This window comes from Serinus canaria, chromosome 8, assembly GCF_022539315.1.
Source record: "Serinus canaria isolate serCan28SL12 chromosome 8, serCan2020, whole genome shotgun sequence".
NCBI classification, from domain to species: Eukaryota; Metazoa; Chordata; class Aves; order Passeriformes; family Fringillidae; genus Serinus; species Serinus canaria.
Window position 1 is genome coordinate 26,075,268 of NC_066322.1, and position 27,561 is coordinate 26,102,828.

A 27,561-nucleotide genomic window follows, 5' to 3' on the forward strand; every position below is an offset into this window, starting at 1 on the left:
CACTGTCTCAAAAGTGTGTTGTTTTATTTCTAGATCTCTAAGGCATCTCGGTAATCCTCAAGTTGGTACCTATGGAAGGTGAGACAGGTAGCCTGCAAGCTCTGCCTGCAGAAAGAAATGGAGAGTTTCATTTAAATGATAGAACGTTCCTTCTTTCTCCTGGTTTCCCATGGATGCTTTTCTTCAAAGGCTGTTGGGGAAACCTAAGTGAGTGTTTTTGCTGGCCAGAGCAGTAAGGCAAAAATAAAGGAAATGTGTACATGGAATAGTTTGAGTTTGAAGGGACCTTAGACATCATCTAAAGTGATGACCAACCCCCTGCCATGGTCAGGGACACCTCCCACAGTCCCAGGGTGCTCCAAGCACCATCCAACCTGGCCTTGGACACTTCCAGGGATCCAGGGGCAACCATAGCTTCTCTGGGCACCCTGTGCCAGTGCTTCCCCCCACTCCCAGGGAAGAATGTCTTCCTAACATGCCATGACAGGTGTTTTAGGGGTTTAATTCAAGTGGAGATAGCTAATCCTGCACTTTGAAATGCTGTCTCACGAATCAAAATCCCAACCAATGTGACAACCGAGTGACAAAAGTTACCACCACTGTCTCATGGAATAAGGTGGAGGCTCCCTTAGACAGGTATGGGAATAAATCATGCAGACTCTATTCTTCATGGTGGAAAAAGCCCATTTTTTATTCACATAACTCCTTTTTATACAATTTTACAGACCTTGTGTGTAACTCCAATTGGTCAGTAGCTTTCTTGTCAATTACTATCATTGGTTAATAACAAGTTGTTATTCTGTATTGATGGGTCACTCAAATTCTTGGTGTCTATGTGCACGGACAGTTGTTTGTGAGAGACAGTTTTCATTTTTCTAACACTGTAAAAACAGTTTATACAGGTGCTAGTTGTTTTTTTCACCCAGGAATAGTTTGTTATGCTAATGAGCTGCTCCCACCAGGATTGCCCTCACATGGGAGCTTGCCAAGTGCTAGCTCGACAAGGCCAGCAGCTGATTCCAGGAGAGCAGGTTTGATTTTAAGAAGCCTTTTTTTATCATTTTTCCACTTTACTGCAACAGAGAGATACATGGGGAGATACACCTCAGCTGGTGGAAACACCAAGGAAATACAGGTGGGCAGTGAAAATGACATGATCACCTTACTGGATCTGAAGCCAGACATGGAATGTCAGACATCTGGCAGAGGAGCAAGAAGGCAAGCACCAGAGCTGTGACAGCTCAGCTGTAGCAGCACTGGAGGGAGCTGAGTTTGTCAAAATCCTTCATCAATTTTACTTGTTTTGGTAAAGCTTCTCCTGCTTTGCATGCATTTTTAGTGAGCTAAAAAATCCATGTAATTCTTACTAGTGTGGCTGAACAGGTCTCCAGCTCAGATGAAGACTCTTGAGTCCTGTTGTGGACAAGCTCTATGGCAAGGGACCAGTTACTGTTAGTACAGGGAACCACAGCCAAAACTCACCTCATGACCACCTGCAATGTCTTATTCATGCCTTGCCCTTAAAATGCTATAATCCATATCCAGGCATTTCTTTGGGTGACTGTTGTGGCATTTCCCAACAGGACAGGGGACTCATACACATTTCAGACAGATAATCATGGCAGAGTGTTTGTTAGAAAGAAAAAAACGTGTTTATTTGGATAATAATATAAAGAAACATGGGAAATCAAATCTCCCAAGCAGTATATTTGCTTGCTCTTCTTTGGTGACAAGGAGTCTCCATTGGAAGGATGTTTGCAGCTGAGTCTGCAGCTAGATGGGAAAACTTCTTGAACCACTGGCTTATGAATTTTGCCTCTATTTCCACCAGTCCATCTGTGACTATGAGTGCAGAAGCAGTTTCTACTGCCTATTGACAAATAGTCTTATATATGTGCAATGTGCACTTCTTCACAAAAATGACCTGGAGGAATATTTGGGGTGCTCAACTCAGGATGTTAACCAACACATTTAAGCATATAAATTAGACTAGACATAACAGGAGATGCCTCAGGGGAATTTGTGGAACTGTCTGAAGCTCTCACATGGGGGGATCAGTCAAACAGGGATGGAGCTCAGTCAATCCCCTACTTTCAAGCTGGTTCCTTGTCTCGAGCCAGCCCATGTTCTCACTGGTGCAGATGTCTTGGCAGCTCCTGGAGCACACAGGGAGTTCAGTAGTGAAGAGCAGAGCAGCACAGTCTGTACTCAGCTGCAGTGCAATTAGACCTAAAGAGCAAACTTGATTTTCATATCACACAAGAAAATAATTTGCTTGTTTTTTCTTGCCACAGGTGAGCATCTCATACTGCTAACGAGCTGAGCTGTGATTTATTCAAATTCCCAATTCCCAGCGTGTGCTGCTCTAGGGTGGTACAAACAAGCCTCAGCATCTTTCATTAAAGTGAAAAGTAATGTATTTTCATCTCACAAAAGAGCTGAGATTTGTACATGCAGGTGGTACATCACATTAGTACATCACAACTTTTACCATAGCTAATGTGTGGTAAATCACAGTGCAGCTAAGCTGGTATGTGGTAAATTACACTGTGGCTGTTGTGCATTTGTGCCCTGGAATTTAGAGGCTCCACAAGGATAAGAAATGCTGTTCCAATAATTTGAGAGGCATCTGCAAGACCTTCGCTGCTCAGGCTGCTAAGATGTATTTAGTAGTTCAGTGAATTAAAAAATCCTAATAAACCAAACAAAGAAGTTGTTCTCTGTCAAGGTCTGTCCTCAAAGGGCCACATTACTGCAGGCTGCTGTCTTGTGATATGAAATCAGGACTCCTGAACTCTAGTGTTGTGTTTCCATCTGAGAATTGGGCAGGGAAAAGATTGGAACAGTGGGAGGGATTTGAAAGTGGCAGAGACCTGCATTTCACAGATTCTGAACAGGTGATTTGGGTTTTTTTTTTTTTTTTGTTAATTCCCAAAACAACTCAGGCAAGATGTTGTTGTGATCCTCAGAAACCAAAAGCCAGTAGCAGCATATGCTGCCTGAGCTCTGTCACTGCCTGGGCAGTGGCTGTGCTTTTGTTGGTCCCAAAGAAAGAGCCTTGCTCTCCTAGCTGTGAGGAGGAGACCTAAACCCCAGCTGAAATACTCAGAATTGGGCACCCCTCAACTTGCTAGTTCAGGCTCACCCTTAGCAAGAAATAAAGGATGAGATGTGGAAGAAATGAGCAGGGCCCATGAGGAGATGGAGTAAGAGCAGCCCTGTTTGGACACCCATGCTTTTCACTCAGCTGTTCCACAGAAACCAGCAGCCCATCTCACCCAGTGCAGGGCAGAGGATGACTGACCCTGCCAGAGCTCAGCCACCCTGGCTCTGATGTGCAGCTATGGTTACCAATGTACCAGGAATGGCAGGACATAGAAGCAGTCAGCACACCTGTTTTATTTTCCTTGCACTGTATCCAGCAGCACAAATTTGGCTCCACAAATATCAAAATAGTGACTCGCTGAAGTAGCTGTTACTTACACTGCGTGGTCAAAACACGGTTTACAGCTAAAGGTAAAACTTCTGTTAGATTTACCAGTTTGGGCTGGGGAGAAAAAACAAGCAAGGGGTTTTGTGAATTCAGTTTTGAATACACAAAACCTCCTTTAGATCTTTAGACATAGAATCATTTCCCAAATTTCATTTGTTTTTCTAAATGTATTTGATACTCTGATAAAACAGTGGTGGCCTGTGGTGGGCCCCTGCACCCACGGGAGCTGCCAGTTGCCTTTAAGGGCAATGCTGTGAGACTGCAGCCTCTGAGGCTGCCCTTCCCAGCCCTTGCTTCTTAGGGTGGATTTGGTACCTCTTAGCTCCCTCTCCTGTCCAGATGCAGATACGTATGTAGTGAACTCGTCTGAGGAGGTTTCTGGGTTGTTTCACTTAAAGCAGTTGTTTATTGCTCTCCCAAATGAAGCCCAAGTTCATTAGATAATGGAATACCCTTAACTCATGAGCCTGGTGTAAGGTGATCCTCATTTGTCATGAATTTACAGCATTTTAAACAGCACGGGCTGGGCACTACAGTGCCACTGTCCCTGCTCTTACATTTGGTGTTTTGATTTCTTCCTCTCTGCCTTTTCATCTGCTTTGAGCAGTAACACTGTGCATGAGGAGTGCAGCATTTCCTGGGAGGAGCCAGCCTGCTCGACTCTTCTCATTTATCTAAGACAGACAAAGCATGGCCTTGTGTTTTTCTGTGGCATTTTTGTGACTGCATCATTTCACTGATGCATTATAATTTTTGTTATGATTATCCTCATAGCATTCTTCAGGGCCAGGTTTTTGTAGCCTGGTTTGTGCAGAAAAGACAGACAACAACGTGCCCACAGTCCTCCAGGGAGATTTGTGGAAGAGCAGGGAATTGAGATAAATTATTCATTTATAGTTTGATATAAACTCAGGTGTACCTCAGGGCTGGAGCACTCTTCCCTGAAGGCCAGTACTGCCCACCAAGGACCTCCCCTGTACAGCTTGGAAAGCCAGTAAAACCTCATGAAATTGTTTCCTTAGATGTTCCCAAAACATATTGAATACAGTAAGCACAGGATGAAGATTAGGGAGAAGAAGCTTTTTCTAGTGTTGCTGTTTTCAACACATTTAAAAATTGCATTTATCTTGAGGGAAGTACTGAAGCCCCCTTGTTGGCACCTCATAAGACACTTTTTGATGACTGTTGTTGACTGGAAAACTCTTTGATGCCAGTGAAGGAGCTGGTACCCCATATCCAGCACAGACTGAACTGTAAAGCTCTAGGTTTCTTTGTGTCCCTGCATTTACTAAAGAAAACTGAACCATGACAGCAACAAAGCCTGTGAAGTCATTCTTCATCTGCAATAGGGGAACAAAGGGTAGAGGCTCTCAGCAGGGCACATTAGAGCTGTGCTCCAGGCACTGGGGCATGGAGCCTAAACCTGTCCTAGGTGTGAGTGCTCCTCAGAGATGAGCCTGGTGGACACTCCTAGGCAGACATGTGAGGAGCTCCTGGGCACTGCACAGCTGAGCCAGTTGCTGGGCTCTCAGAACATCCCAAACCACATCTGTAGAAGGCTTGCAGTGTTTGGTCTAGGCTTCTGCTGCTTGCCAGCTGTGAAGGCCACCAGTGGACTTCCAGGCAACTGCAGTTCAGCCCAAAACCTGCACTGCAGTTTGTGTCTTTCATTTATGCAGTGGTGTAGCAGGACTTCCCCCTCTGCCACAGAAGAGCTTATCTGTTCCATCAGCTGGTGCAACAGCTCAGGTCATCTTCCCCCCCTTGCAGGAATCTGCTAAGTGGTGAGATAACCCAAGATATCTGTCCTGTAGTGAGTTATCTCTGGTGCTAGGGAGGTGGAATTCCCAGCTGACCATAAGCATCTTGCCTTGAGAGCAGATTGAAGGGAGATAAGCCTTGAATTTCTGACTGACAGACCCTTCACTTTACAAACGATAAAAGCTACACAAAACTTTCACAAAGGAGAAGTCTTTTGCACGTTCATTGGAAATGTGTAGGGACCTCTCCTCAAGGTTTGGGATGCTGGCCCTGAGTTACTCTTCTGGAAGCTGAGTTCCATCTCTTGCAGCCCTTGGGGACCACATCCTTGTGCCAGCTCCCTGGCAGTGGGGAAGGCCAACAACTGCTACCTGTGAGGGCACAGAGGGGCTGTGTTTTCTGTGCTTCTCTCCCAGTGCCCTTGTCCATAGCAGCTTCCCAAGGTGAAGTGCTTCCTCCTGCTCTGCTGCTGGACAGTTTTTCCTGCTCTGTTGACAGACTGCTGCCAGGTGCAGCAGAATAGAAATGCCTCCAGTGACATGTACACCATTTACCGGAGCAGGGATGGCAGCAGGCTGCTGCAGGTGTACTGTGACATAAGCACTGACAGAGGCAGGAGGATGCTGAGTGGGGCTCTGCTCCTCTTCCTGCTTTTTGATGAATGTAATAACAGGGACATGATACAAATGTTAGTTGAGGCTCCTTTCTCTCTGCTGCACTCCTGTGTTTCAGCTCCTTCCTGAATGGAGCTGCATGCCTCAGGGAGGGCAGTGGCTGCAGGTGTACCCAACAGGAAGCACAGATAGATGCCTTGAGGTGGGGAGTGTGTGTGAATGTGGAGCAGTGAGGTCTGAAGTTCTCTGATAGAAATCTCCCTAAACAACCAGAGAAAAATATTAGCTTTTTCACTTCTCAGTGATAAGCGATTTTCTCCACTGAAATAAATTGTTGTGTATTACTGTCAAGCCCCTCTGATCTTGGTGAAGTTTAGAAACCCAAATGCATTGTGGATCTTGTCTAAGCTTGTTTTGTCCAAGTGTTCAGGTCATGCTCAGATTTGTGGAAAGTACATTGTAAAACTTGTAAAATTAAGTATTTGCCCCAGTGTTTATGTGCAGCCAGAAAATGCAGTGTGTGAATCAGAGAATCCAGCATTAAATAGGGCAAAGTTTTGGAGCAAGAGTTTAAATGTTCTGGGAAAAATAATATTGCAGTACAGCCAGTCTTGTGCTGATTAAGATTGTTTGTTTCTTCTGATATTTCTGTCTCTTGCCAGAAACTGAGATAAGACAGCATAAACTTGGCAAATTGTCATGAAGCCTCAAGCAGAGAAGGAGGAGGCAGGAAATAGCTGATTTTACCAAAATGGTCATGGGGTGAGAGTCTAAGACTGCAGAGGAGAACAGGCTTCCTACTTTAAAGAGTAATTGTTTTTTATTTCTAGGTCTTGACAAGCTGCACAACCTCACAAGCAGCAGCTCCATCTGCTATAAGCTCTGTGTGGATTTGTGGGCAGACAGAGAATCTGTCTGTGCTGTCCATGAGTTCCTCCAGGTTGCCTCAAGCAGGGACAGATCCAGGCTGTCAGTGGGGAATTACAGAGGCAGTGCTGGTGAGGAGGGCCTGGTACTGGTGCTGTCTCTGCACAGGGAAGCAAATGCTGGCACCTGTGTGTTTGTCTTGCCAGTAGAGGTGGAGCTCCTTAGGTCAGCATGGATCAGATGTGGTTTTCTTTGAGGAGAAAAGCTTCCTAGGGAGACTGAGGGGAGTGTGCCCGTGGGCCTGTCTCATGCTGAAGACAGGAGATAGAGTTGCTTGTTCATGGGGAAGAGAGGGCTCTGTGACCCAGGGAAATGCCTGAAAAGGCAAGCTGGGAAGTTTCTATGAAGAAAGTGATGGGGCAGGAATTTCTGGGGCTCCCCAGCTGAGAGGGAATAAAAGTGTCTTTTATTCCGATGGGAGTTTGTTCAATAGCAGTGCTGGCTTCTGCCACTGGTAAATCCCTGCTGTGTCCATAGTCTTCCATTTATCCTTTAATAGCCTCTTGCCAGCTTCAGCTGGAAGGATCTACCCCTTGGACATGCTCTCTGTTAGCACTGCTGTAGAGATTTGTGTGCACACCTATCCTGTGCTGTGGCTCTTCCCCTGCCAGGCCTGCTGTGTCCCACCTGAAGGGTGGCTAAACCCTCAGGCTGAGCAGCTGTAGTAACTTAACTATCTGTGTCTTTGATCCTTCTTTTAGGGGGTGCAAGGACCCACCACAATGGCTGGAAGTTCACAACATGGGAAGGGGACAGTGATGTGGCTCTCAGCAACTGTGCCCTGACACACCACAGTGCATGGTGGTACAAGAACTCCACCTGGCCAAGCTCAATGGGAAGCACGGGGAGAGCAGTCACTGTGAGGTGAGCAGCAGAGCTGGTGTGCTGATTATCCCTTCAAAGCCTGGAGAAAACACACAGAGCTGTGTTTCCTTCCTGTCTTTCCTTGGAGCAGGAGGGATTGCCCTCCAACTCATTTCATTAGAAAGCAAAATGATCCATAACAAAACTTACAGCTCTCACTCTCTCCTCCCTGGATCCAGAGGACCTGAGCTCATGACTCCCTGCTTCTTGTGGGCAGAGCTGTCTTGGTCTCTGAGGGGAACACCTAAAGGAACACTCACTAGGAACCACACTGGGTGCTTGCTCACTGTCTGATGTAGCCTTTCCCTTGGCTTTGGGGTACATCTACTATACAGGCTGAATTTGGCATTGAAAGTGGCTCAGTCCTGTTGTGTTCCAAGATAGACAGAGGTTTGATCTAGATGAAGAATGTCTTAAATACTGATTATAATTAAAGTCCCTGTTTATTGGAGGGTTAAATGGTATTTGAGGTGGGCCGTGGCAGACTTCTAGCACCTGGTCTGGGCACTTTAGTAAGAGAAATTCCTTGGTCTTTTCCCAGGGAGTGAACTGGGGGTCATGGAAAGGACATGAATTCTCCATCTCTTTTATGGAGATGAAGATCTGTCCTCAGCCATCCAGTAATGAGCCAGTCCTGGGGAGGAGGAGGAGGAAGTCTTTATCAGAGAAGAGGAAAAAGATTAGGGCTTAAACAGAACTCTCTGCAGAACAACCCAAAGATAATTATTCAGTATTTCTTAACAAAGTTTGCTTTAGACACCTTTCTCCAATGCAAAGGAAACAATAGCTGACCAATGTGCACCAGGGGACATCTGGATCTGCAGGCCAACCTGCTAGCAGCCTTTGGAGCTCCTGGTGGGTGATGTTCCAGAGATTAGGAGGGATCCTGCTTGTAAATACTCTGGTTGGCTAAGCATGACAAGAACCTGCTTGATCCAATACATGAAACTTCTGTGAACTTTATGTAAAACAAGCCTTAACACATGTTGTTCTTTCTGGGCTGCACACTCCTCTTAATTCTATCCTTCTCTGGTGCCATCCACTTCAGACTTCCAAAAACAAATTTGAACCTATTAACAAATAATGCCCCCTAATTTACATCAGAGTGAACTTTCTGAGACTATCTGTTGTTGTCTTCGATAACAAGCCCTTTGTTGTCTTAGATAGCATAGGTTCTATCATCATCATAGCACAAGGATTTCATATTATCTGAGCTTGATACCGTCTTAATGTTCCTCACAGGCAGCTCCTGACTTCTCCAGGTCCTGGCAGTAATCTGACTCTCCTCACTCCTCTTTCCTTACTCTTATATAGCACTAGTTCTTACTGATTGCAGGTGTGGCCTGTTAAGATCAGGCCCACCTCCAATCTTCAGCAACTGACCCAGCTGCAACTCACTGGGGGACAAGATCACCCTCTACAATCTGTATCTCCCTGTTTTGGTCTGCAGTTCTCCTCATTATTTGGGCACATTCCCTATTCTTCCTGCAGAACTGGGTTTTGGGAAATGCTGCCAGTCTGCTGGCAAGGCTCATTAACCCATGTGTGTTCTGTAGACTGGGTTCCTCAGCCTCCAGTATCACATCTCTGCTGGTTAAAATCTTGCTATTTTGCTTGTGGAATTTTTCCCAGCCCAGAGGAAATATGAAGGAGATGTGCAGTAGATAGATGTTCACTCTGCAGGGTGAGGCCCAGAACAGGGTGAATGTAAGGTCCACTCTCCTCCAGGCTCTGCTCACCATCCCAGACCTACCTCTCTGTACTGCTTGCTTACAGACAATTAACCAAATTCCCTGTGCAACTGTTCTATCTGCTGCCTTCTGCTTTATCATCAGCAGTGTGGCAGGTAGTGATGCTGAAATGATAACACTTGTCATCCACCTCTAAAATGAGCATCCCTTGGAGTTAAACTAATCCTGTGTGCCCCAGTGCATGGTTTCACATTTGACTGCTTTTTTAAAATATATTTTATTTTACTCACAGCCATATAGGTGAGGATTTTTTTTTTTTTGTTTTTTTTTTTCCCTAAGAAGATATTAAAATTCTGGACAGCCAGCTCCAGCCAGGGAAGAAGTATGAGCTAACCAAATGCTGCTTGCTCAAAGGCTTCCTTGTCTGAGCACACTGGGACATGGTTGTCCCATGTCTTAATGGCCTTTTCTATTGCAGTGCTAAGCTGAGTAATACATTTTAAAGAATCCCTCCCAGACTTTGGAGAAAGTAAAAAAATCACAAATAAAGGAGGTCTTAAATAGTAACAAAAATCACAAATAAAGGAGGTCTTAAATAGTAACAAAAAATCACAAATAAAGAAGGTCTTAAATAGTTCTATCTTCTTTGCTTTGGGTGGTAGAATGGTTTTTCTTCCTATTTAAGCATTTTGCATGAAATGGAAGCATTACCCAGGTCTGCAGTGGGTTAGCAGATTAGGTCTTTGGGGTCTGCTCCAAAACAGGGATATGGAGATTGTGCTCCCTTTGTGACTTGCTCTGTGAAGTGCTTAACTGACCTGTGCTTGCTGGGACCTGGCTGAGGAGAGCCAACAAGTTGTGTCTCAAAGGCGAGGACTTTCTTCACAGTACTTTCAGTGCTGTGCCTCTTGGGTGGCAGGTGAGCAGAGACTCATCTGAGCTGTGTTAGGTTATCCAAGCCCTGGTTTAGGGGAAGGAGGAGACTAGTGGTGAGAGAAGTAGAAAGGAAAATTGCACTTGAAGTGTTTTGCAGGTTCTGTGCTAAGAGCATGAAGAGAAGGACATGGGGAAGCAATGAGGGCTCTTTACTCTGAAGTGTTTTCTCCCTGTTGCCCACTTGTCTGTAGGCAAGGACAGATTTCAGTTTGTTATTCAAAGGGCTCAGTGAAGTCATCAGGAAGGTGGCTGAGAGGGAGAGGAGGACTAATCTCACAGACAGCCACTCTAAAAGTAAGTGTATGCTCTAAAAAACAGCAGGCATGATTGTTACCTGTGACTTCTTCCTGTGCAGCAGCAAAACATAATCCCATCCTAAAGCTGAACCCCCTCTGAGAGCAGGCAGTATTCTCTTTGTGGTATAAGCTTTGTTTTTGAGCTAAAGGCAAATGAGGCATCTTATTTGCAGTTTCTGAGGAGAGTCTGTCTGGCATTCCTAATGCTCCTCTCTCACCAGGAAGGGCAAAGTGGGAGCTGCTGGAAAAGCACTGCAGAAAGTCAGTATTCCCGACCAGCCACAGGATGGCATTGTCTCTTCAGGCAGGAGAGACTTCCCGGTATCCAGCTGGCCTCGGCGAGAAGACCTTTTTGGGGTTAACTAGAGCCTGTGCTACAGCCTGGCAGGCTGGGACTGCTCAGATAACGCAGTTTGTTTGCCTTGAGGGACTGGCTGTTCTGGCTTTGAGGCTCAGGATGGTTGGGGTAGTGCCATAAAAATGTCATATCCCTTTGCTATCCTTGTTCTGCTGTAATTTGTGGCCCTGGAACAGTGATGTTGGAGGGCAAACACATTCTCAAAACCTCTGCCTTGCTCTGAGATCACCTAAAAGTTTATATACTGATTTTCAACACATTCAAGGCAGAATTTGAATCCCAGAAGGATCGTCATTGATTTGGCATTGCTGTGTTGATGAGAATTGTCCTGTAGCTGGGTCCTACCAGCCAGGACCCACCTATTGTGATATATCTGCTGTTTCTGGGACCCCAGAGAAATGTTGCTGTATTCACCCAGGAAGAGGAGGGAGAGGATGCCTCTTCCCAAAGACACTGTGTTTTTGTGTTGCTGTGATTTGGAGAGAAATCTGAAGTGTCTTCCTCAATTGGACACTTGCTTGGAAAGAAGTGCAGTTACTTTTGGTCACTGCTCTCTGCTTTGTTGGCTGAATAAATAGTGGTATGGTCAGTGAGGATCCAATTCTTCCATCATAGAGGGATTTAGTGGGCATTTTTGCTTCCCTTCCATCTTTAGACTGCTCCAGGACGCTAAACTTCACCTCAGCCACTGCATATCTCTAACCTAGGACCCTGGAACCATCCTTTCCCCTTGTAGCCCAGGCTACCCAAGAACACCTTGCCCTAAATCCAGTGTCTAACATCTGGAGAGAAGCAAGAAGCTCCTTTCTTCTCCAGGAAGTGGGCCTCTGCCCTTTCTAGCTGCTCATCTGTGCTCTGCACTCCTCTTTCACCAGCCTCTTCCGGAGCCTCAGCTTTGTGGGCAAGGGGCAGCTTGGTGCCTCATCCGGCTGAGAAGCAGGTTTTTATTTTTTATTTTATTTTTAACATGGAGGCAGAGCTCTGTGGTGTAGGATTTGGAAAGGCTCTGCCCAGCAAGCTGCAGACACCATGAAATACTTGTCTGATCAAAACCAACTGGGGTTAACTAGTCCGTGCTGCTGATCCTCTGTAAGAAGAAACAAACCTGCAGCCCACCTCCCACAGCACAAACCTTTTGTTCTTCCCACTACTTCTTGCCCTTGGGAAGAGTTGCTTGGCTGTGCTCATTAACAAAGCAAGGCCAGTAACTTGATTAAGTTAAGCTGTTTCTTTAAAAAAAATCTCTAAGCTGCACAGCTGGGTGCAGGCAGAGAGTGCACAGCCTCTGCTGCTGAGCTCTCCCTGTGTCTTATCTGCAGCCAGGACACAGGTACAAGAGATTTCCCCAGGAAAATAAACACATGACCAAGAGATCGAAATACAGTGTTTGTTTGCAGTTTAAGAGTCATTTATTTTTGGTTTAAAAAAAAAAATTGCACAAGATTTGTTTTGTTGTTGTTCCCTGTTGCATGGACTTGTTCAGGAAAATGGAAGGTTGATACTGAAATGCAGTTGTGGGAGGCAGGGCTGGGGTGTCTGGAGAGCAGGGACTGTGCAGTGGAGTTTCTGTACTGTGCATCTCTGCCCCCTTGGTAATGTGGGGGCTGCAGGGTTCCAGCTGGTGGATAACAGGTTCCAGTGCACCTCAGGCTTTTGCTGCTCTTTTGCTTTTTCCTCCAGAAGCAGCTGCTTCAGTGCATGGTTTGGCCCAAACAGCAGACAGCAAGGAAGCCAGCCCTGAGCTTTAGGGAGTGTGGAGGCTCAGACCATCCACTGGTTGGATGGATCAGGGCAGGGTTGTATCCTGGTCCCTCCCTGCCCAGCCCAGGGGTGGTTTGAATGGTGACTTTGGGGAGCCCTTGAAATTCAGACCTAGCTCTGAACTCCCCAAAGCCTGGATCTGGAGATGTGTGTGATCCAAAGCTCACATTTTCCTGGCAGTTCTCTGGTTCTTGTAGGAATTGGTTGCCCTCACCTGAAGAGCTACTTGCTGTGCTTTCTGGAGAAAAGCCTACCTGCAGGAAGCCCTGCAAAGCCTGCCACCTCCACACCAGGTAGGCTGTACTCTGACAGTGCTCACTTGCCTCCGTGCCCCTGCTTGTTTGGCTGAGCCTCAGGCCTCCCACTGTGTTTCCCTTTACTCTGATTTTTTTTTGATTCCTCCAGGCAGCACCACCCTGCCTCCAGGGCTGCTCCTGCCTCTGGATCACAGCACCTGCATGGGCTCCTCTGGCCACCTGGTGAGTGTGGAGGCAGGAGGGCTGAGAAAAGCACTTGGATGGGGGAAGGGGGGAAGGAAGGAGGAATAATACAACGGCAGTGCTAGTTCTCCAGGATCTTGGCTAGACTGGGAGCTTGGGACAGAGATCAGAGCTATTTCTGCGTTTCCTAGCATGACATGTGGCAAATCCTAATTTTTATAACATTATTTGTTTCTTCCTGTTTTGGAGCAGAAGGGAGTCACTAATTTCAATGGTGACAAAGCAAACTGGAAAATAAGGCACATATGGGGTCAATTTAGAGGGCTGTGTGAGGAGGAGCCCAGCCTCATGGCTGTTCCCAGCACAAAACCTTGTGACACACAGCCAAGCCCTGTGACATGATGTGACCATCACAGCCCTGCCTGCATTGGACAAAACAGCCTGTGCTGGGACTGGGTGGCACAAACAGCTGCTTCCAGCTGCTGGCTTTGTCCTCCAAGTGAGGGGAAGGTGGCATCACCCTTGCCTGGGCTGGAAGCAGCTGTGCCCAGCAGCTCTGTCCAGGCTTGCCCACGTGGGTTTGGCTGCTTTTTCCCCAGATGCCTGGCTCTGGCTGGCAGCTCTGGTCTGCTCCTGCAGCTTAAAAACTGGAAGAAAATGGAAGGAAGACATCCAGTGTACAGACAGGGCAAAACCCAGATGTGATGAGGCTTCTCATCACACACATGCATCCCTCAATGGAAAAAGAGATGGGGGAGACAGAGCCTGGTGGGGCAGAGTGGAGAGGACAGGAGACTCCCAGCTCAAGGGATATAGGATGGGAACACAAGCCAGGGTGGGGCAGGTGGGAAGCAGAGCAGGGATGAGAGCTGTGTGTGGTCCTGTTAGCTGCTGTGCCCAGCTGAACTGTCTTTCCAGAACATGAGGATGGAGAGAGGTGCAGAGTCTGGCTGTAAAATGAATCCCTGTGTAGGGGATGACTGTGCACATGGAATTTACTTTGCTTCTACAACACATTCAAAATCCCAGAGCTGGTCAGCCTGACAGCCATCCAGAAACATTCAGTGCAGCACACAGAGCTGGCATCAGCTGGGGCAGCACCTGCTCATGGGTCTGTGTGTGTCTGACACATGGCACAAGGGCTGCAGGGAGAGGTGATAGCTGAATGTGCCAGGAAACCATGTCTGCTGCTTCAATACTGCTTCCATGTCCATGGCCCTGCTCCAGAGGGGCCTTTGGTCCTGCTCTTCTTTAGTAGTCATTCAATAAATAACTCTAATGCCCGTAGCAAAGCTTTTACACAGCCTCAGGTTGTGTTTCTGCTCTTGCAGTAGCATGGTGAGCTCTCTCATGGCAAGTTTGTAAAAAAGTCTTTCAAGGAAGGTGTTTTCTTAAGTGCTGGTGCAAAAGGGCTGGTCAGGCAGCCTCCTCTCTCCTGCCTGCCTCTAGCCTAGGTGGCAAGGCATCCTTCTGCTGTGCTGCCTTAGCATGGTGTCTGAGGTCTCTAAGGTTGTGCTGAGGGCATCTAGCTTCAGGTGCTCACAAGAGACTTTGGTTTGGTGGCCTGGTAGATGGCACATCTTTGGGCTGTGGGTAACTCAGCTTTGAGCCTGTAAAGCGAGGTGGGTTTGGACGGAGCCTCGACAGAGAAGCTGTGCCATCTCCACGGCAGGGCAAGAAAGGAGGTGTGTCTGTGCCTGCTTCCCTCACAGCGCTCTGTGTTGTGCAGGGGGAGTGTGCAGGTGGCTTGGTCTGTGGGTGAACATTGTCCTGTGCACCCCTGTCTGTGTGCTGGCAGCTGAGTGCAGAGGGAGAGCCTGGCATGCCCTTTGCTGTGTGACAGCCCCACGTGTGTGCACTGTGCTCGTGGCAGGAGGGACGCAGGACCTGGTGGCAGGTCACCCTTGTGTGCTCACCTGTCCTTTGCAGGGGTCTCTGCCCCAGGGCATGCTGTCATGCTGGGGGAGAAGAGGCTTGCACAGTCTGTGCCTTGTTTCCTGTTGGCCCTTCAGCATGCTGGGGTCAGCCTCTGTTGAAAGTCACCATAAAGTGGCAGCAGCTTTGGTATCTCCTCGCCCCTCCTGGTGCACAGGTGAAAGGAATGGTGGCATCTCAGAGGAGAAGACCTGAACACCCTCCTGTCTGCTAGATGGGCAAGGAGGGTCTCTTGTCCAGCAAGAGCAGCTTGGGCTGAGCTGAGATCCACAGGTCCTCTTCATCCTGCTTCTTCTTCTTCTTCTTTTTCTTCTTGCTCCTCTCAGCATGCAGCTGCCCATTGCTGCTGGGGCCACCTTTCCCTGTGCTTTCTCCCCTCCTTCTGCAGAAGCAGCAGTGGCAGCAGATGAAAATGAAGGCAAGGAGAACAACAAAGGGTAGACCCAAGAGCACGGCCAGGCAGACGGTGTTGAAGACGCCTTCCTCATGCTTGGTACGGATGAGCTCCAAGATGGAATTAAAGAAAGAGCTGATCTTCTGCTGCATGTCAGCTCCTGAGTAGGCTGCCTGTGCTGCCTCCTCTGCTTGAAAGGCACCCTGAGGTATGCTATGCTCCTGTAAGCAGCTAGTGGGTCCACAAGAGTCTTTGGATGGTGCCTGCAGAGACAAGAAACCAGATGGATCAGGTGCCTGCTCCCTCAGCAGTTTTCTCCATGGAGTTGCCAAAAGCCTCAGCAGGATAAGATGTCTCCTGCCTTGGGAGGGCCTGGAGCCATGGGGCATGGACTGTGCTGCTTGCTATGTCCCTTTGGGTGTCTTCATCTGAGAAACACAGCCTCCTATCTCCTGGGGTTTGTGCTTGATTGTGGGGATGGGTGAGGAGGGCTTTGGGCATCCCTACTTACCTAGGAATTTAGCCAAGCCCCTAATACTGCCCCTTTGGATTTACACATCAGCCCTGGCTGAGCAATCACAGCATGGAGCTCTTATTAGCCCTTTGTAGGGCTTGTTCCATAGCAGATGAAATACTGTCTGCAGGAGAAGCTCTACTCTCTAGGAAAGGACTTGCCTGATGTCCAGGCAAGTGACCATTGTGGAAACACAGTGCTGCCACAGGAGCCAGGACTCCACATGTCAGAGGTCCCTCCTTATTCTCAATCCTGGGATAGGGTATCTTTGGCCAGGCTGTTTCTCAGGGCCCATGGTCTGGGATGGGCAGCAGAGAGGCAGGGTCTGTTCCTGCTGCTCTGGCACCCTGGGCACTGCCAGGAGGTTTGGGGTGGGGACTGTGGCTGAACCCCCTGTGTTCTGGATGAGGGCTGTGGTCAGTGAGACTCACAGGCGATGATCAGTTGGTAGAGCCCAGTGAGCAGCCCTGCACCCACAGCTCCATGTACCCAGGGCTGGCCACAAAGGCAGCAGCAGGGGAGGATAAGAGTTGGCTGGGGTGGAGGAGTTGCTGCTGCTGTGCCTCACCTGGGAATTGCTCCAAGGGTTTGGGTAGGGCTGAGAAGCATTTCTGTGGCTTGACGTAAGGTTTTCCTCCTCCCTCAGGGAGGGAGAGGTGCTGCTGAGTGCCAGGGCTCTGAGGGAAGCCCTCCTGCAGGGGCAGGCAGCTGCTGCCTCTGCTCACATCTTTCTTCCCCTCCTGTGGCCAGGCAAAGCATCTGAGTGGAGCAGGGACCTTTGTGCTGCAAGTCTGCAGTTCTGGTTCAACACAGGGGTCACTAAATTAGAAGTTGTAGAGATGAAGAGCTGGCAGGGGCAGTATCAGGCTCCAGCACCCTATTTCACCCTTGCTCAGCAGTGTCTTTGCCAGCCTTTGAGATTCAAGCCCTGAAGCATCTTAAGGGAATGCTTAAATCCCCACATGCCCAGGAGGGGAAACTGAGGCACAGTAAAAGGAAAACAAAAAATCTTGAGAGGCACAGCCTGAACACCAAAGATGTCCTACAGGGGTTGCTCCACCTGTACTCTGTAACTCCGTATCTTTTCTTCTGGCAGCTCTCACAGACCTCGGGGACATTGAGGGAGGGACAGGAAAGGACCCAGGCTGGTTTTGGCTGAATCCTCTTGTCTGCAGCACTGCCCTTCCTTGCTTTGCATCTCATTTATTCCTTGTTTGGTACCTGCTAAGGGATGTTCTCTTGTATGGAGAATTTTAGGATTCTCCAGCTAGCACCACTGTGCTTCTTTCTGCCTCGCTGTGCCATTCCACCCCACTCCTAAAGGAAGAACCAAGCCACCAGCCTCACCCAAAAAAGCCACAGGTCCCACCCAGCCCTAACCACAGCTCTTGTGATGCTGCTTGGGCAGGAACTCCTGGGCAGCCCCCTAAAAAAGCAGCTCCCAAGGGAAAACCTGCCTTCCAAAATGCTGTCCTGGGACCTACAGAACTGTACAGGGTCTGGTTGCACTGGTGTCCCCTGGCTGCTGGCTTTCAGACCTGACTGTCAGGACCTCAGGAGCTGAATCCCTCAGCACAGATTCCAAGCTCTCGATTTGGGATTCCACAAGTGCTCAGATTCTGTTAAAAATAAGGGATTTATCCATGTCCCTCAGAAACAGACTGACCCCTGTGGATTTATTGTTTTGATTTGCATGAGCACACAGCTGAGCTGGCCCCAGTTAGATGGGGTGGTGGTGGTTCCTCTTTTGAACATGAATTTCTCTGGGCGCCTTTCTAAAAAATCCTCATCTGAGATTTACCAAATGAAATGTTGTGCTCTGGGAGGTGGTTTTGGCTTTGGCTAGAAGAAGTTTATTATGATTATTGTTATTACTACTAATATTATTATTGCTGGATTATTGTCCAGTCTGCTGCATCAAGACTGGCTGTTCCTCACATTCCCTCATCCCACTATTCAACAGAGGATAGAAATATCATCAATATCCCCACCTGAGAAATCACAGGTTATCACTCAGAGACTCAAATCCCATACAACCTCTGCCTAACCCCTGCCTGGAGCCAACTGGGAGCATCCCAGATCTGCATTTGCTCACAGGGGAGATAAGTGAGAGCCACTTCTTAAAGCCCTGTCCTGACCTTCATCTTCACCTAGGTGTTTTTTTTGGGGCAGCTGTAGTAAAGGTTACACTGCAACATAAATAAACAGAGCAGTTTTCTTCAGTGTAATCATCCATGTGATGCAGGTTTGCCAATTATCCGTAAGTATCCTGACAGCTCATTATCCAGGCAGGAATACAGGATGCCTATGATACACTGGACTCCAAAAAAGAAGTAAAAAACCCATACAATCTCCAAACAACAACTGCCTTAATTTCAGACAAAACAGGATGTACAGTTTTATTCCTGCACTGAACTGCTTCATATTTATTGCCTCTAAACTTCTGGGTAGGGAAGGAGGGCTGGAACTTCCTTTTAAACTTGTAATTAATTGTTTGCAGAGGAAAAAAAGAAAGGGGAGATTAAAAAAAAAAAAAAAAAAAGCAAAGCCCTTTGATATGTTTCCACTTTAAACTGGAGCTGAATGCACTGCAGAGTGTCCAGCTGGGGACATGTGGCCACCCTGGGCAAGCTGAATGTGCATCCCTTGGAAGGGGAAGGTGGAGGTACCTGTCCCTGCCTTGACCAAGCAGCACCCAAATCCCAGGGCCATCTTCCAGCATGGCCACGCAGCTGGTTTTCAAATGCCTTTTCTTTCTGGTGTGTCCATTGCTTTTTGTTTTGTAGATGAAGGCATGTCTGTGTGCTCAATAATGGGATTCTTCAGTTTCATATTAAAAAAAATTGGAAGGGAGGGGAAGGTAGAAAAACTGATGTGTTTGGAGGCAGCAACTCCAAGGGCAGAGGGGTTACCCAAGGCCACCCACTGCCAGCTGAAAACCTGGGAGCACCATGAGGAGCTGCATTTAGGAATACCCATACTGCTGCTCAGTTTGGTGTGACATCTCCCCTTAGAGATGAACATGCTGTGGTCCAGGATGGGTGTGAACTGCTTGCTGCAAGCACATGGGGCTGCCATTGGGACGTCAGCTGAATTTTTTGGGTCAAGATATGGGACCAAAAAACAGGGCCAGGGAGGTACTGGGAGACAGGGCTGTGTCTCAGAGAGGGCTGTGAAGCATCCTGCTAAATGAGCTCTTTGTTTTTGGTGCTGGCAGAGCCAGGGGAAAGCTGACATGGAAACTGGCCTGGGAACTCCTGTGGCCAGGGATGGATGGCTCCAGCTGATGGCAGCTCTGCACGACAGGGCTTCGTGCCACTTGTGTAAGTTTTAATCAACATTGCACATCCAGCATGAGGTTCTTTAATCCACACTGGCTTCGAAAGAGCTGGTTTGCAAGGGTGGGGAGCATCTGCCACTCCTCTGCAGTTATGGGAGGCTGTGGGTGGAAAACAAGGTCCTTTTGAGGGACGGCTTGAGATGGCACCACAAACCATTGGCATGCAGGGCTTGCCTGGCTGAGCTGGAGGGGTAAGGGCTGCCAGCCTGTGCATGGGGAAACCAAAACAGAGGGGGTTGCCTTGGCAATGCTGGCTTGTCCACATCCTGTGAGCTGCAGAGCAACTGCAGCGAGGGCATGGAGGTAGAGTTTGCAGAAAAGCTGCAGTTTACTGGAACTGCTGTGCTGTGTCACCGTGGCAGAGGGGAGAGAGCTGGAGGTCATTCTGCCACTTAAGTTCTTTAGGCCCAACCCTCAACAGGCTCTTATGTCTTCATGAAGTTTCCTCCAACTTAACAAAGCTCAACCTGCTCCTCTCAGCTGAGATGCTGCCTGACTCATGCCAGGAGTGTGGCTGCTCTAAGGTGCTCCCTGCATCCACAGTGAGAGCAGCGGCAGCTCTGGGGACAACTGACTTGTGGGGTGTGCCCTGAGTATTTCTGGATTATTTCAACACTCCTGTGCTCTGTGGTCAGCTGCAACTCATGGCCTGTGGAGGTGACATGAAATCAACTGACCTACAGCCACCCCCATCTCCTTCACACAGACAAGACCACACTTTGTGCAGTTGATGCTAAGGAGAGGAAAGCAGGAATCACATTATTAAACAACCATTTCCGTCTGTTACTGGCGTTATGTCAACTTTATACCAACTTTCCATTGCAGTGACAGCTGTGTTTCAGGCAGGGAGAGGCTAATTTTTGTTACAGCCTCTGAGCTCCCTGATCCACCCAGCAGGGACACAGCTATGCTGTCACACAGTGGCACCTATTTTCCCTGCTTGCACCTGCAGACTTAAAGGAAAACTGGATGAAACCCGACACCGAGGGTGAGCAGTTTCCTTAGCAGGGATTGCACGTTGCTGTTTCGGAAATGGTGACTAAGAAGGGTTTTGCCGCCGGTCTCCCAGAACTCGCAGCAAGCTACAGAGACCTTCCTCAAACGTGAAAGACAAACACCAAAAGCCACCACCCAGCAAACACGACCAGCTGAAGCTTCATCTTGTTCCCACCACCATCAAACCTCCCTGCCAGAAGCCACTCGTAAATGCTTTCATTCCCTAAAGGGAGTGATTTGGAAAGCTACTGATATGGATGTTGGACAACAGGGTTAAAGTGAAACTATTTTGCAAGCTGCTGCCTGGAGCCCACTCGTCATCGCCGTCTGCACACGCGCGGCTGCCGTCGGCCCCCGGATCACCGCGGCTGTGGCCAAAAGATCAGTTTTGAGTTTAGGTGAGCGCCACTGTCATCCCTGGATGCACTGGGAGCTCCTCGGAGCCATCCCGGGCTCCTCCAAACTACGGAACGGGCAGGGCTGCCTGTCCGGGCGGGCAGAGCTCCCAGCCATGCCCTCCCTAGGGTCGATCCCTTGTGGCTACGGTTCCAAGAGGCTCAGGGGGCTGCCTGAGAAACAGTGGATGCTCCATCCCGGGAAGCGTTCAGAGTCAGGCTGGACGGGACTTGGAACAGCCTGGTCTAGTGGAGGGTGTCCCTGGCCATGGCAGGGGTTGGAACGAGGTGTCCTTAAAGTCCCTTCAGGCAAACCACTCTAGCAATCTGGTGGTGTTTAAAACCACAGCGGTTTTGGGTGCAGCTCGGGTGCCCCAAAAGCCCGGTGCCAGGCGGACCGTCCCGAACACACGTTCCCTGAGAGCTGCTTGCTGCTCATCGCTCCTTCCCCAGCCCTCGTTCTCACCCCCTCCCCACGCGCTGCGCGAAACAGATGATGTGGCCTTAAAAAAAATAACTAAAAGGCGAGAAAAGCCCTGAATCTGAGTAACACGGCACCCAGGATAAAGCCCAGCCCCGGGATCGCCCTCCCGGGTACTCCCCGGACCCCCAACCTACCTCTGCTCCGCGGCCCCGTCCCGCCCGCGCGTCCCGGCCGGCGTGCGGTGGCTCCGGGCAATGGGCCGGCCCGGCCCGCCCGCCTCCGCCCCCGGCCCGGCCCCGCCGCCCGCCCGGCCCCACCTGGGCTCCCCCCGCCCTCCGGCCGAACCCGAACTGCGGGGCACACACACAGCCAGGCCCGCGCCGGGCTCAGGGGTTTCGGCTGGGAGAGAGGCGGCCACGGGGCACAAACCAGCCCCGAACTGCTGTGCAAGAGGGAGGGAACCAAGTGTGTGGCTCGCCGGGCTTTGGTGCAGCCCAGGTTTTCCCAGAAGGATTTTTGGAATCAGCAGGGAGGGCTTTAGGGCGGTGATGCCGCTGCTGTGATGGGGAGGGCAGGGTAGAGCTCCAGCTCCCCAAGAGCAGTGCCAGGAGTACCACCCTGGACCCCCGCACCACTGGCAGCCTGCTGCCTCTCACCTCCACCCAGCACGCCGTCAGCACCCCCCTCCGCGTTGTCACTCCTGCCCTGCCATCACACCCACCCTCTATCCCTGGAAAGGGGATGCTGTAGCCAGGCAGGGAGTGATGGAGCATCCCAGGGACTGCCTGAGGTGATGCAGCAGCCAGGAGCATTAAGGGTGCTGTACAACCACGGATAATGATGGATGCTTCCACCTGGGAAGGCACTCCTGGCTGTGTAGGATTTAGTGGTGGCCTTGGCATTGCTGGGTTAAGGGTTGGACTTGATGACCTCACAGGGCTTTTTTGACTTAAATGACTCTGTGATTCAATATTTTCAAGCTGTGATCCCAGTTCCCTTGGCATTGCCACCCCCACCCTTCACTTGCTACTTTCTCTCCCACTTATTTCTTTTTTAACACCATGGCAGTGATACCCAGAAATTGCTTAATCCCGGCTGCTTTCCAGTCCAGGGCTCTACGGCCTCCACACAGTGTTGTGATGCTGACAGCTGGGCAAGCTGCAGCTAGAAAAATGTTCTGCTGGAATTTTTTTTCTGGTTGGACTGAGTCCTTTTGGATTGCAAAATCCCCACATTTGCCCTCCTTGCCCTCCTTCATGCTCCAGAGTCAGTGGCTTGGCTTTGCTGCTTCAGCCTTGGTGCTGACTTGTGGAGCTGGGCTAGCCAGGACTATCTGACCCTTGAAGGCTCCTGGAAAACAGCCTCACATTCCCAGTGCTGTGACTTGGCAGCACCAGGAGCAATGCAGTTCTGGGAATAGGAGGGAAGAGGGATAGAGGTAAGTTGGCTGCCAGCCTCTGCTGCCCTTCTGCTGCCTTCACCCTAGAGCTGGAGTTGGAGAGGTGAGAGATCCTCAGAAACACACATTGTAGGGTACAGCTTGTGCTAAGTGCCTCCTCATAGCCTTGGGGCAGCTGTTTATGTCCTGTGGGTAACACCAAGTAATTTTCCCTTAAAGATTTGCTGCTTAATGCCAGGAACTTTTCCCTTGATTTTATTCTGGAGGATGAAGATTCCTGGACTTTGCATCATGTGGCTTACTGCATCCCAGTTTCTCATATCCCAGTTCACCCTATCCTGACTTATTCCATCCCATCTCTCCATATCCCAGCTCACCCCATCCTATTTTTCCCTTATTCCCTGACCCTATCCCAGCTCCCCCCGCCCCGCACTGAGCTGCAGCCATTCCCTCTTTTATGGTACCAAATCCCCCTACGGAAACACCCTTCCCAGGGCACACAGAAGCCACCTGGCTGCTGACAGTCACCTGAGGGGTACCTGACCACTCTACAGCACCAAGATAGCACAATGCCACCTTTGAACCCCCTCTAACAGGGTTGAATAAAAATATTTATCATCAGAGCTCTCCCAGGGTGAGCATATCTGAAAGCATTAGGCTCAAGGGTGCCTGTCCCTGGGCCTGGGAAAGTGAACGCCCAGCCTGTCCCTGGCACCTGGGATATTTGCTTCATTCCCTGGGCAAACAGCCTCACTGGGGCTCCACACTTCCCTATCACTAATTTAATTTGGCAGAGGCCTTGATAAGGGAGGGGCTGCTGCCCTTGCACCTTCCCTGGATTTTTGGGGGCTCCCCTGAACACGGTGCCTTGGCAGCCTCTTGGTTCAGGCAGGAGTGCTGTGGTGATGTGGCAGAGGTGGTGGGCACTGCTAGTGCTGATATCTTGGAATGATGCTACCTGTGAAGGAGTCTTGATGCCATTAACTGGGCTGGGAAGCATCAGATAGACTTTAACAAACTTAGAATTAATGAATATACAAATAGAATCAGTCCACTGCTCTAAGCCAGCATCCTCCTCCCCATAGCTGACCTGTAAAGGTCCCTTGCAACTCCAACTCCAATTCCACAGTAGGAGATGTTTTGATTAATCTAAACAACATGTGATGCTTGACCCCATGGATGTCTCCTGCAGCAAGGTGTGCCAAGCTCCTTCCCATGTGGCATTAAAAAAAAAGGTACATTTGCAGGGATTTTGAACGTGCCACCTCCTTGTTTTGTTTGGCACGTAGCATATCTGGGATCCAAGGAATCGTGCTTTGTTTCTCAGAAACTTTAATGGGCGAGAGGAAGCCGTGACTCAGCTGCTGATGAATCACTGCAGCTCCAGATTGTCTCCCTGCTTGCTGGTGCCCCTCAAGCACAGGAACTGAGTGAGCCCATGCCAGGCAAGCTCCTGTCACCTCATGGGATGTCAGTTTGAGCCCAGGCCTCAGACCTGCTGGAAATCCCCACCTCCAGCTCTTGTTTTCCATCCACCCTTCCCAAAATCCTTATTTCCATGCTGTATCAAAGCCTTTCCCATGCCAAAAAGCACCCTGACAACTTCAATTTCCTCCTGAGACCCCCCTCAATCCCGAATTTGATTCTGAAAACACTACTCATTTTACACTAGAAAAATAGAAACTCTCTCTTGCCTCCCCCTTATTTCATGGGATTAATCTAATTTTGTTAGCAGTTTGCCCTGTTACACAGCTGTGAGCTTTACTCCTTGATAACACCCAGCTGGTACCCAGGGTCGGTTTATTTGGGGTTTTCTCAGTATGGTGGCAGTGGTGGAGTGACTGCAGACATGATCACACCTTTCTTTCCCAGCTGCTTCCTCTTCTCTCTGCTGGTGATTTCTATTTGCAGACACTAGTCTGGCTTAAAGTAAGCAATGGAAAACTCTGCTCCCAGAGAAACATTCCTCTCATTTTTCCCCCATGCTTCTGCCTTTTCCCCTCCCTCTCCCCCTCCCACAAAAAAAGCCTGCAGTTCAAACACCAAAAATAACACACACCCTGGTCGTGGGCTGGATAAAAATAGCAGCTCTTGGTATTTAGCAGCAGCAATGGATTTTCTGGCTTTGGAGGAAAATGAGGAGGAGGGGTGGGATGGGATGGTGACTCTTGACGCACGAGGGGAGGACAAACACAGAGCTGGTGTTTTGGGAGAAGCTGCTTCATCCCCTCCTCTGCCTCCTACCAGCTGGGCTCTGTCCCCTCCAGGAAGGGGGAGCTCTGAAGGTAGGTTGGGCTCAGGTGTCTCAGTCCCACCTAGGTCCCACCTGGGGCTGTTGTGGTGTTGCCCTTAAGTGTTGGGGCTAAGTCCCACGATGGCAGGGATGGGACCAAATGCTGCTCTTAGGGAAAATGCCCCAAAACTGCTGAGTTTTTGGGGATGCTTCATGCCCACCCATCACATGGGAGGCTTTGCAGCTGGACTTGCCAAAGTGGGTCAGGATTTGCAGGATCATCCCTCCCTGGTGCTTGGACAAGAATGCTGAGGTGGGGATTGAGGGGGGGGTCCTCAGGTGCCTCCTCAAATACTTCTGGATGCCTGTAGAGAAAGCTGTGGGATAAAGGACCTGTGTGCAGGTGAGGAGGAGGGTGGTATGTGTCTGCTCAGGGCACAGCTCAGTGTTTGGGCTGTTTGGAGCTGATTGTTTTGTGTGTGTGAGCCCTCAGGAACTCCTTCCTGAGGAAATCCTACAAGGCAGCACTGGTGGAAGGCAGGGGGGAGAGGAGAGACACTGGGAGGTGGGGAAAGCGCCGGGCTGGGCGAGTCCCGGCAGCCTGACGTGCTGCCTTCCCCTCTGGAAGCACTCAAGGATCAGTTGTGGGAAAGCCAGGGAAGGAAAACCTCTTGGTGAAGGGGGGTGCTCCTTCCTCCAGCACGGAAATGGGGTCAGCAGCAGCATCCGAGGCTGGATTTGTGGAAGGTGTGAACCAAAGGCAGAGAGGCCAGCGATGCTTGGGCACAGTCTGGTGCCCCCAAGGAGCAGCATGTGCCCCCAGTTGTCGGAAGCAGTGGCTCATGCCTCCTCCAGCCACCCCCAGGGGTTTCCCGTGCTGGATGGGTGTCGGATCTGATCTGCCAAGGTGGATTTTTAGGTGAAAAACCGGTTGTGCAGGCCATCCCCTCTGTCACAGCCATTCCTTTGGCTCAGTCCTGTGCTGAAGAGGAGCAATCCCTCCTTGCTGCTTTCCCCCAGAGCCTAGCTGAGGCAGGCAGGGAGAGCCAATCCTGCTTTTTAATGATATGCAGATGCCAAATTAGTAGTAGTATTTTGATTATTTTCATTATTTGTTCCCCTCCATAAGCCACTCCCATGGGGGAAGCTGTTCCTGGAGATTTGGGGTGAGCCGATGTCCCTTGGCTCAGGATCACATGAGGATTTTGGCTGGTGGTATTGGAGCCATTGGAATGTTCTGTGCTGCCCTTGGGGCTCAGCTCCTGCCTGGGGGTGGGACTATCTGACCTTTGTTCTTCACACTTCAAAGTCTTCCTGCTCCTCGTCTTGTTTGCTACCAGGGGCTCCGTGGGGAGGATGCAGCTGGGTGTAGGGGCTGGGGCAGGGCAGCCTGTTGGGAGCTCACCCACCCACCCGAGGGAACTGAGAGAGAAATGCAAATTGTGCTGGGTGAAAGAGGGGAAAAAAAACCAACCCTGACCTTCCTCCTGGGGGTGTTTTGCCTCTTTCTGCCCCTTTTGCGAGGGAGAGCAGGTTCCTGTGTTTTGAGGGGTAAATTCCCCTCAGACAGGGGGTAGAGGCAGCAGAGGGGCAGGTGTGACTGGGGAACCAATCCAAGCGGTGAACAGGGAGATGCCATCTGGTTTTGGCCTGATTGGGTGCAGCCAGGGGAACATTGGACCAGGAGCAGGGACAGACACTGTCCCCAGGAGTGGTCAGTACTGCCCTGATGCTGCCCCAGCCCCTCTGCTGCTCCTCACCCAAGTGCCTGTTTCCAGCACCTTCTGAAATTCTTAGAGGGAGGATCTCCTACCTCATCCCACTCCTTCTCTTGCTTTTAAGGAGGGTTTTTCTCATGACCATTTGCAGAGTTACTTCCTTCAACCCTCCTCTTTTGTTGTGACATGGACAAATGCAGGGGACAGCCCGGGGACAAAGGCCTGTTGTGGTGAACAGAGGCTGTTTGTGTCCCCACCACATCCTGGTGTGCTCTGCTCTGCTGGTCAGCAGCCATGCCAGGCCCTGGTCCCTGTGCAGGAGCAATGCCAGGGAGATAGCCTGGGTGGGAGCCAGAGGATCAGCCATGCTGCTGGGAGAAGCCTGCCACAGGATTGCTGCATCCTTTGATGTTCCTACTGACAGCAGAAAGCAGCCCAAAAATACTGGGAAAGGGAGAGGAGTGCTGCTATAAGGACAAGGGCAGGATGGGTTGACACTAACAGAGGGCAGGGTTAGAAGGGATATTGAAAGAAATTCTTCCCTGTGAGCATGGTATGGCCCTGGCACAGGGTGCCCAGAGAAGCTGTGGCTGCCCCTGGATCCCTGGAAGTGTCCAAGGCCAGGCTGGATGCGGCTTGGAGCACCCTGGGATAGTGGAAGCAGTCCCTGCCAATAGCAGAGGGGTTAGAACTAGATCATCTTTCAAAGTCCTTCCCAACCCATTCTAGGATTGATTCTGTGCTTGTTGAAACAAGTTGCAAGCAGAAAAATTGCTGGCTATATCACAGGGAAGGGGGATAAGCCTGGAGGCTGCTATTCACAGCATTCCTCATCCCAGGGAGAGGGGACGCATCAATAAAATTTAAATTATAAAATTTAAAATCCTTGCATTTAGATTTGATGTAATGACATAATTTATAATTTTTTTACACTCTACATAACTAAACATTAGAGCCTGTAGCCCCAGGAGTTAAAATATAAAGATGGGAATGAGAGTTTTAAAAGGGATGATGAACACATGCTGTCTTATGAGGGGAAATTAAAATCTGAGAATGTTGAAGATGGTGCTAT

The 27,561-nt window shown here is 49.6% G+C and overlaps 1 protein-coding gene and 1 long non-coding RNA gene across 4 annotated transcripts in view; one reads left to right on the top strand and one right to left on the bottom strand.

Annotated features, from left to right (window-relative positions):
* Nucleotides 1–12,319: 12,319 nt before the first annotated feature.
* KIAA0040 (KIAA0040 ortholog) lies at nt 12,320–21,401 on the bottom strand. The gene is made up of 2 exons (XM_030226764.2): nt 21,334–21,401; nt 12,320–15,733 (listed from the first exon to the last, which is right to left on the bottom strand). Exon 2 carries the CDS (start codon nt 15,620–15,622, stop codon nt 15,287–15,289), a length of 336 nt encoding a protein of 111 aa, XP_030082624.1. The 5' UTR covers nt 15,623–15,733; nt 21,334–21,401; the 3' UTR covers nt 12,320–15,286.
* A 3,273-nt stretch (nt 21,402–24,674) lies between these two features.
* Nucleotides 24,675–27,561, top strand: part of LOC127059867 (uncharacterized) — a 34,142-nt gene continuing 31,255 nt past the window's right edge. For all 3 annotated transcript variants that reach the window (XR_007778172.1, XR_007778170.1, XR_007778171.1), the window contains exon 1: nt 24,675–24,823. This is a non-coding gene — a long non-coding RNA (uncharacterized LOC127059867). The remainder of the gene's footprint in view (nt 24,824–27,561) is intronic.

Excerpts from the sequence above, each read along its gene's own strand:
- KIAA0040 (XM_030226764.2), bottom strand. The coding sequence starts at position 15,622 with ATGCAGCAGAAGATCAGCTCTTTCTTTAATTCCATCTTGGAGCTCATC.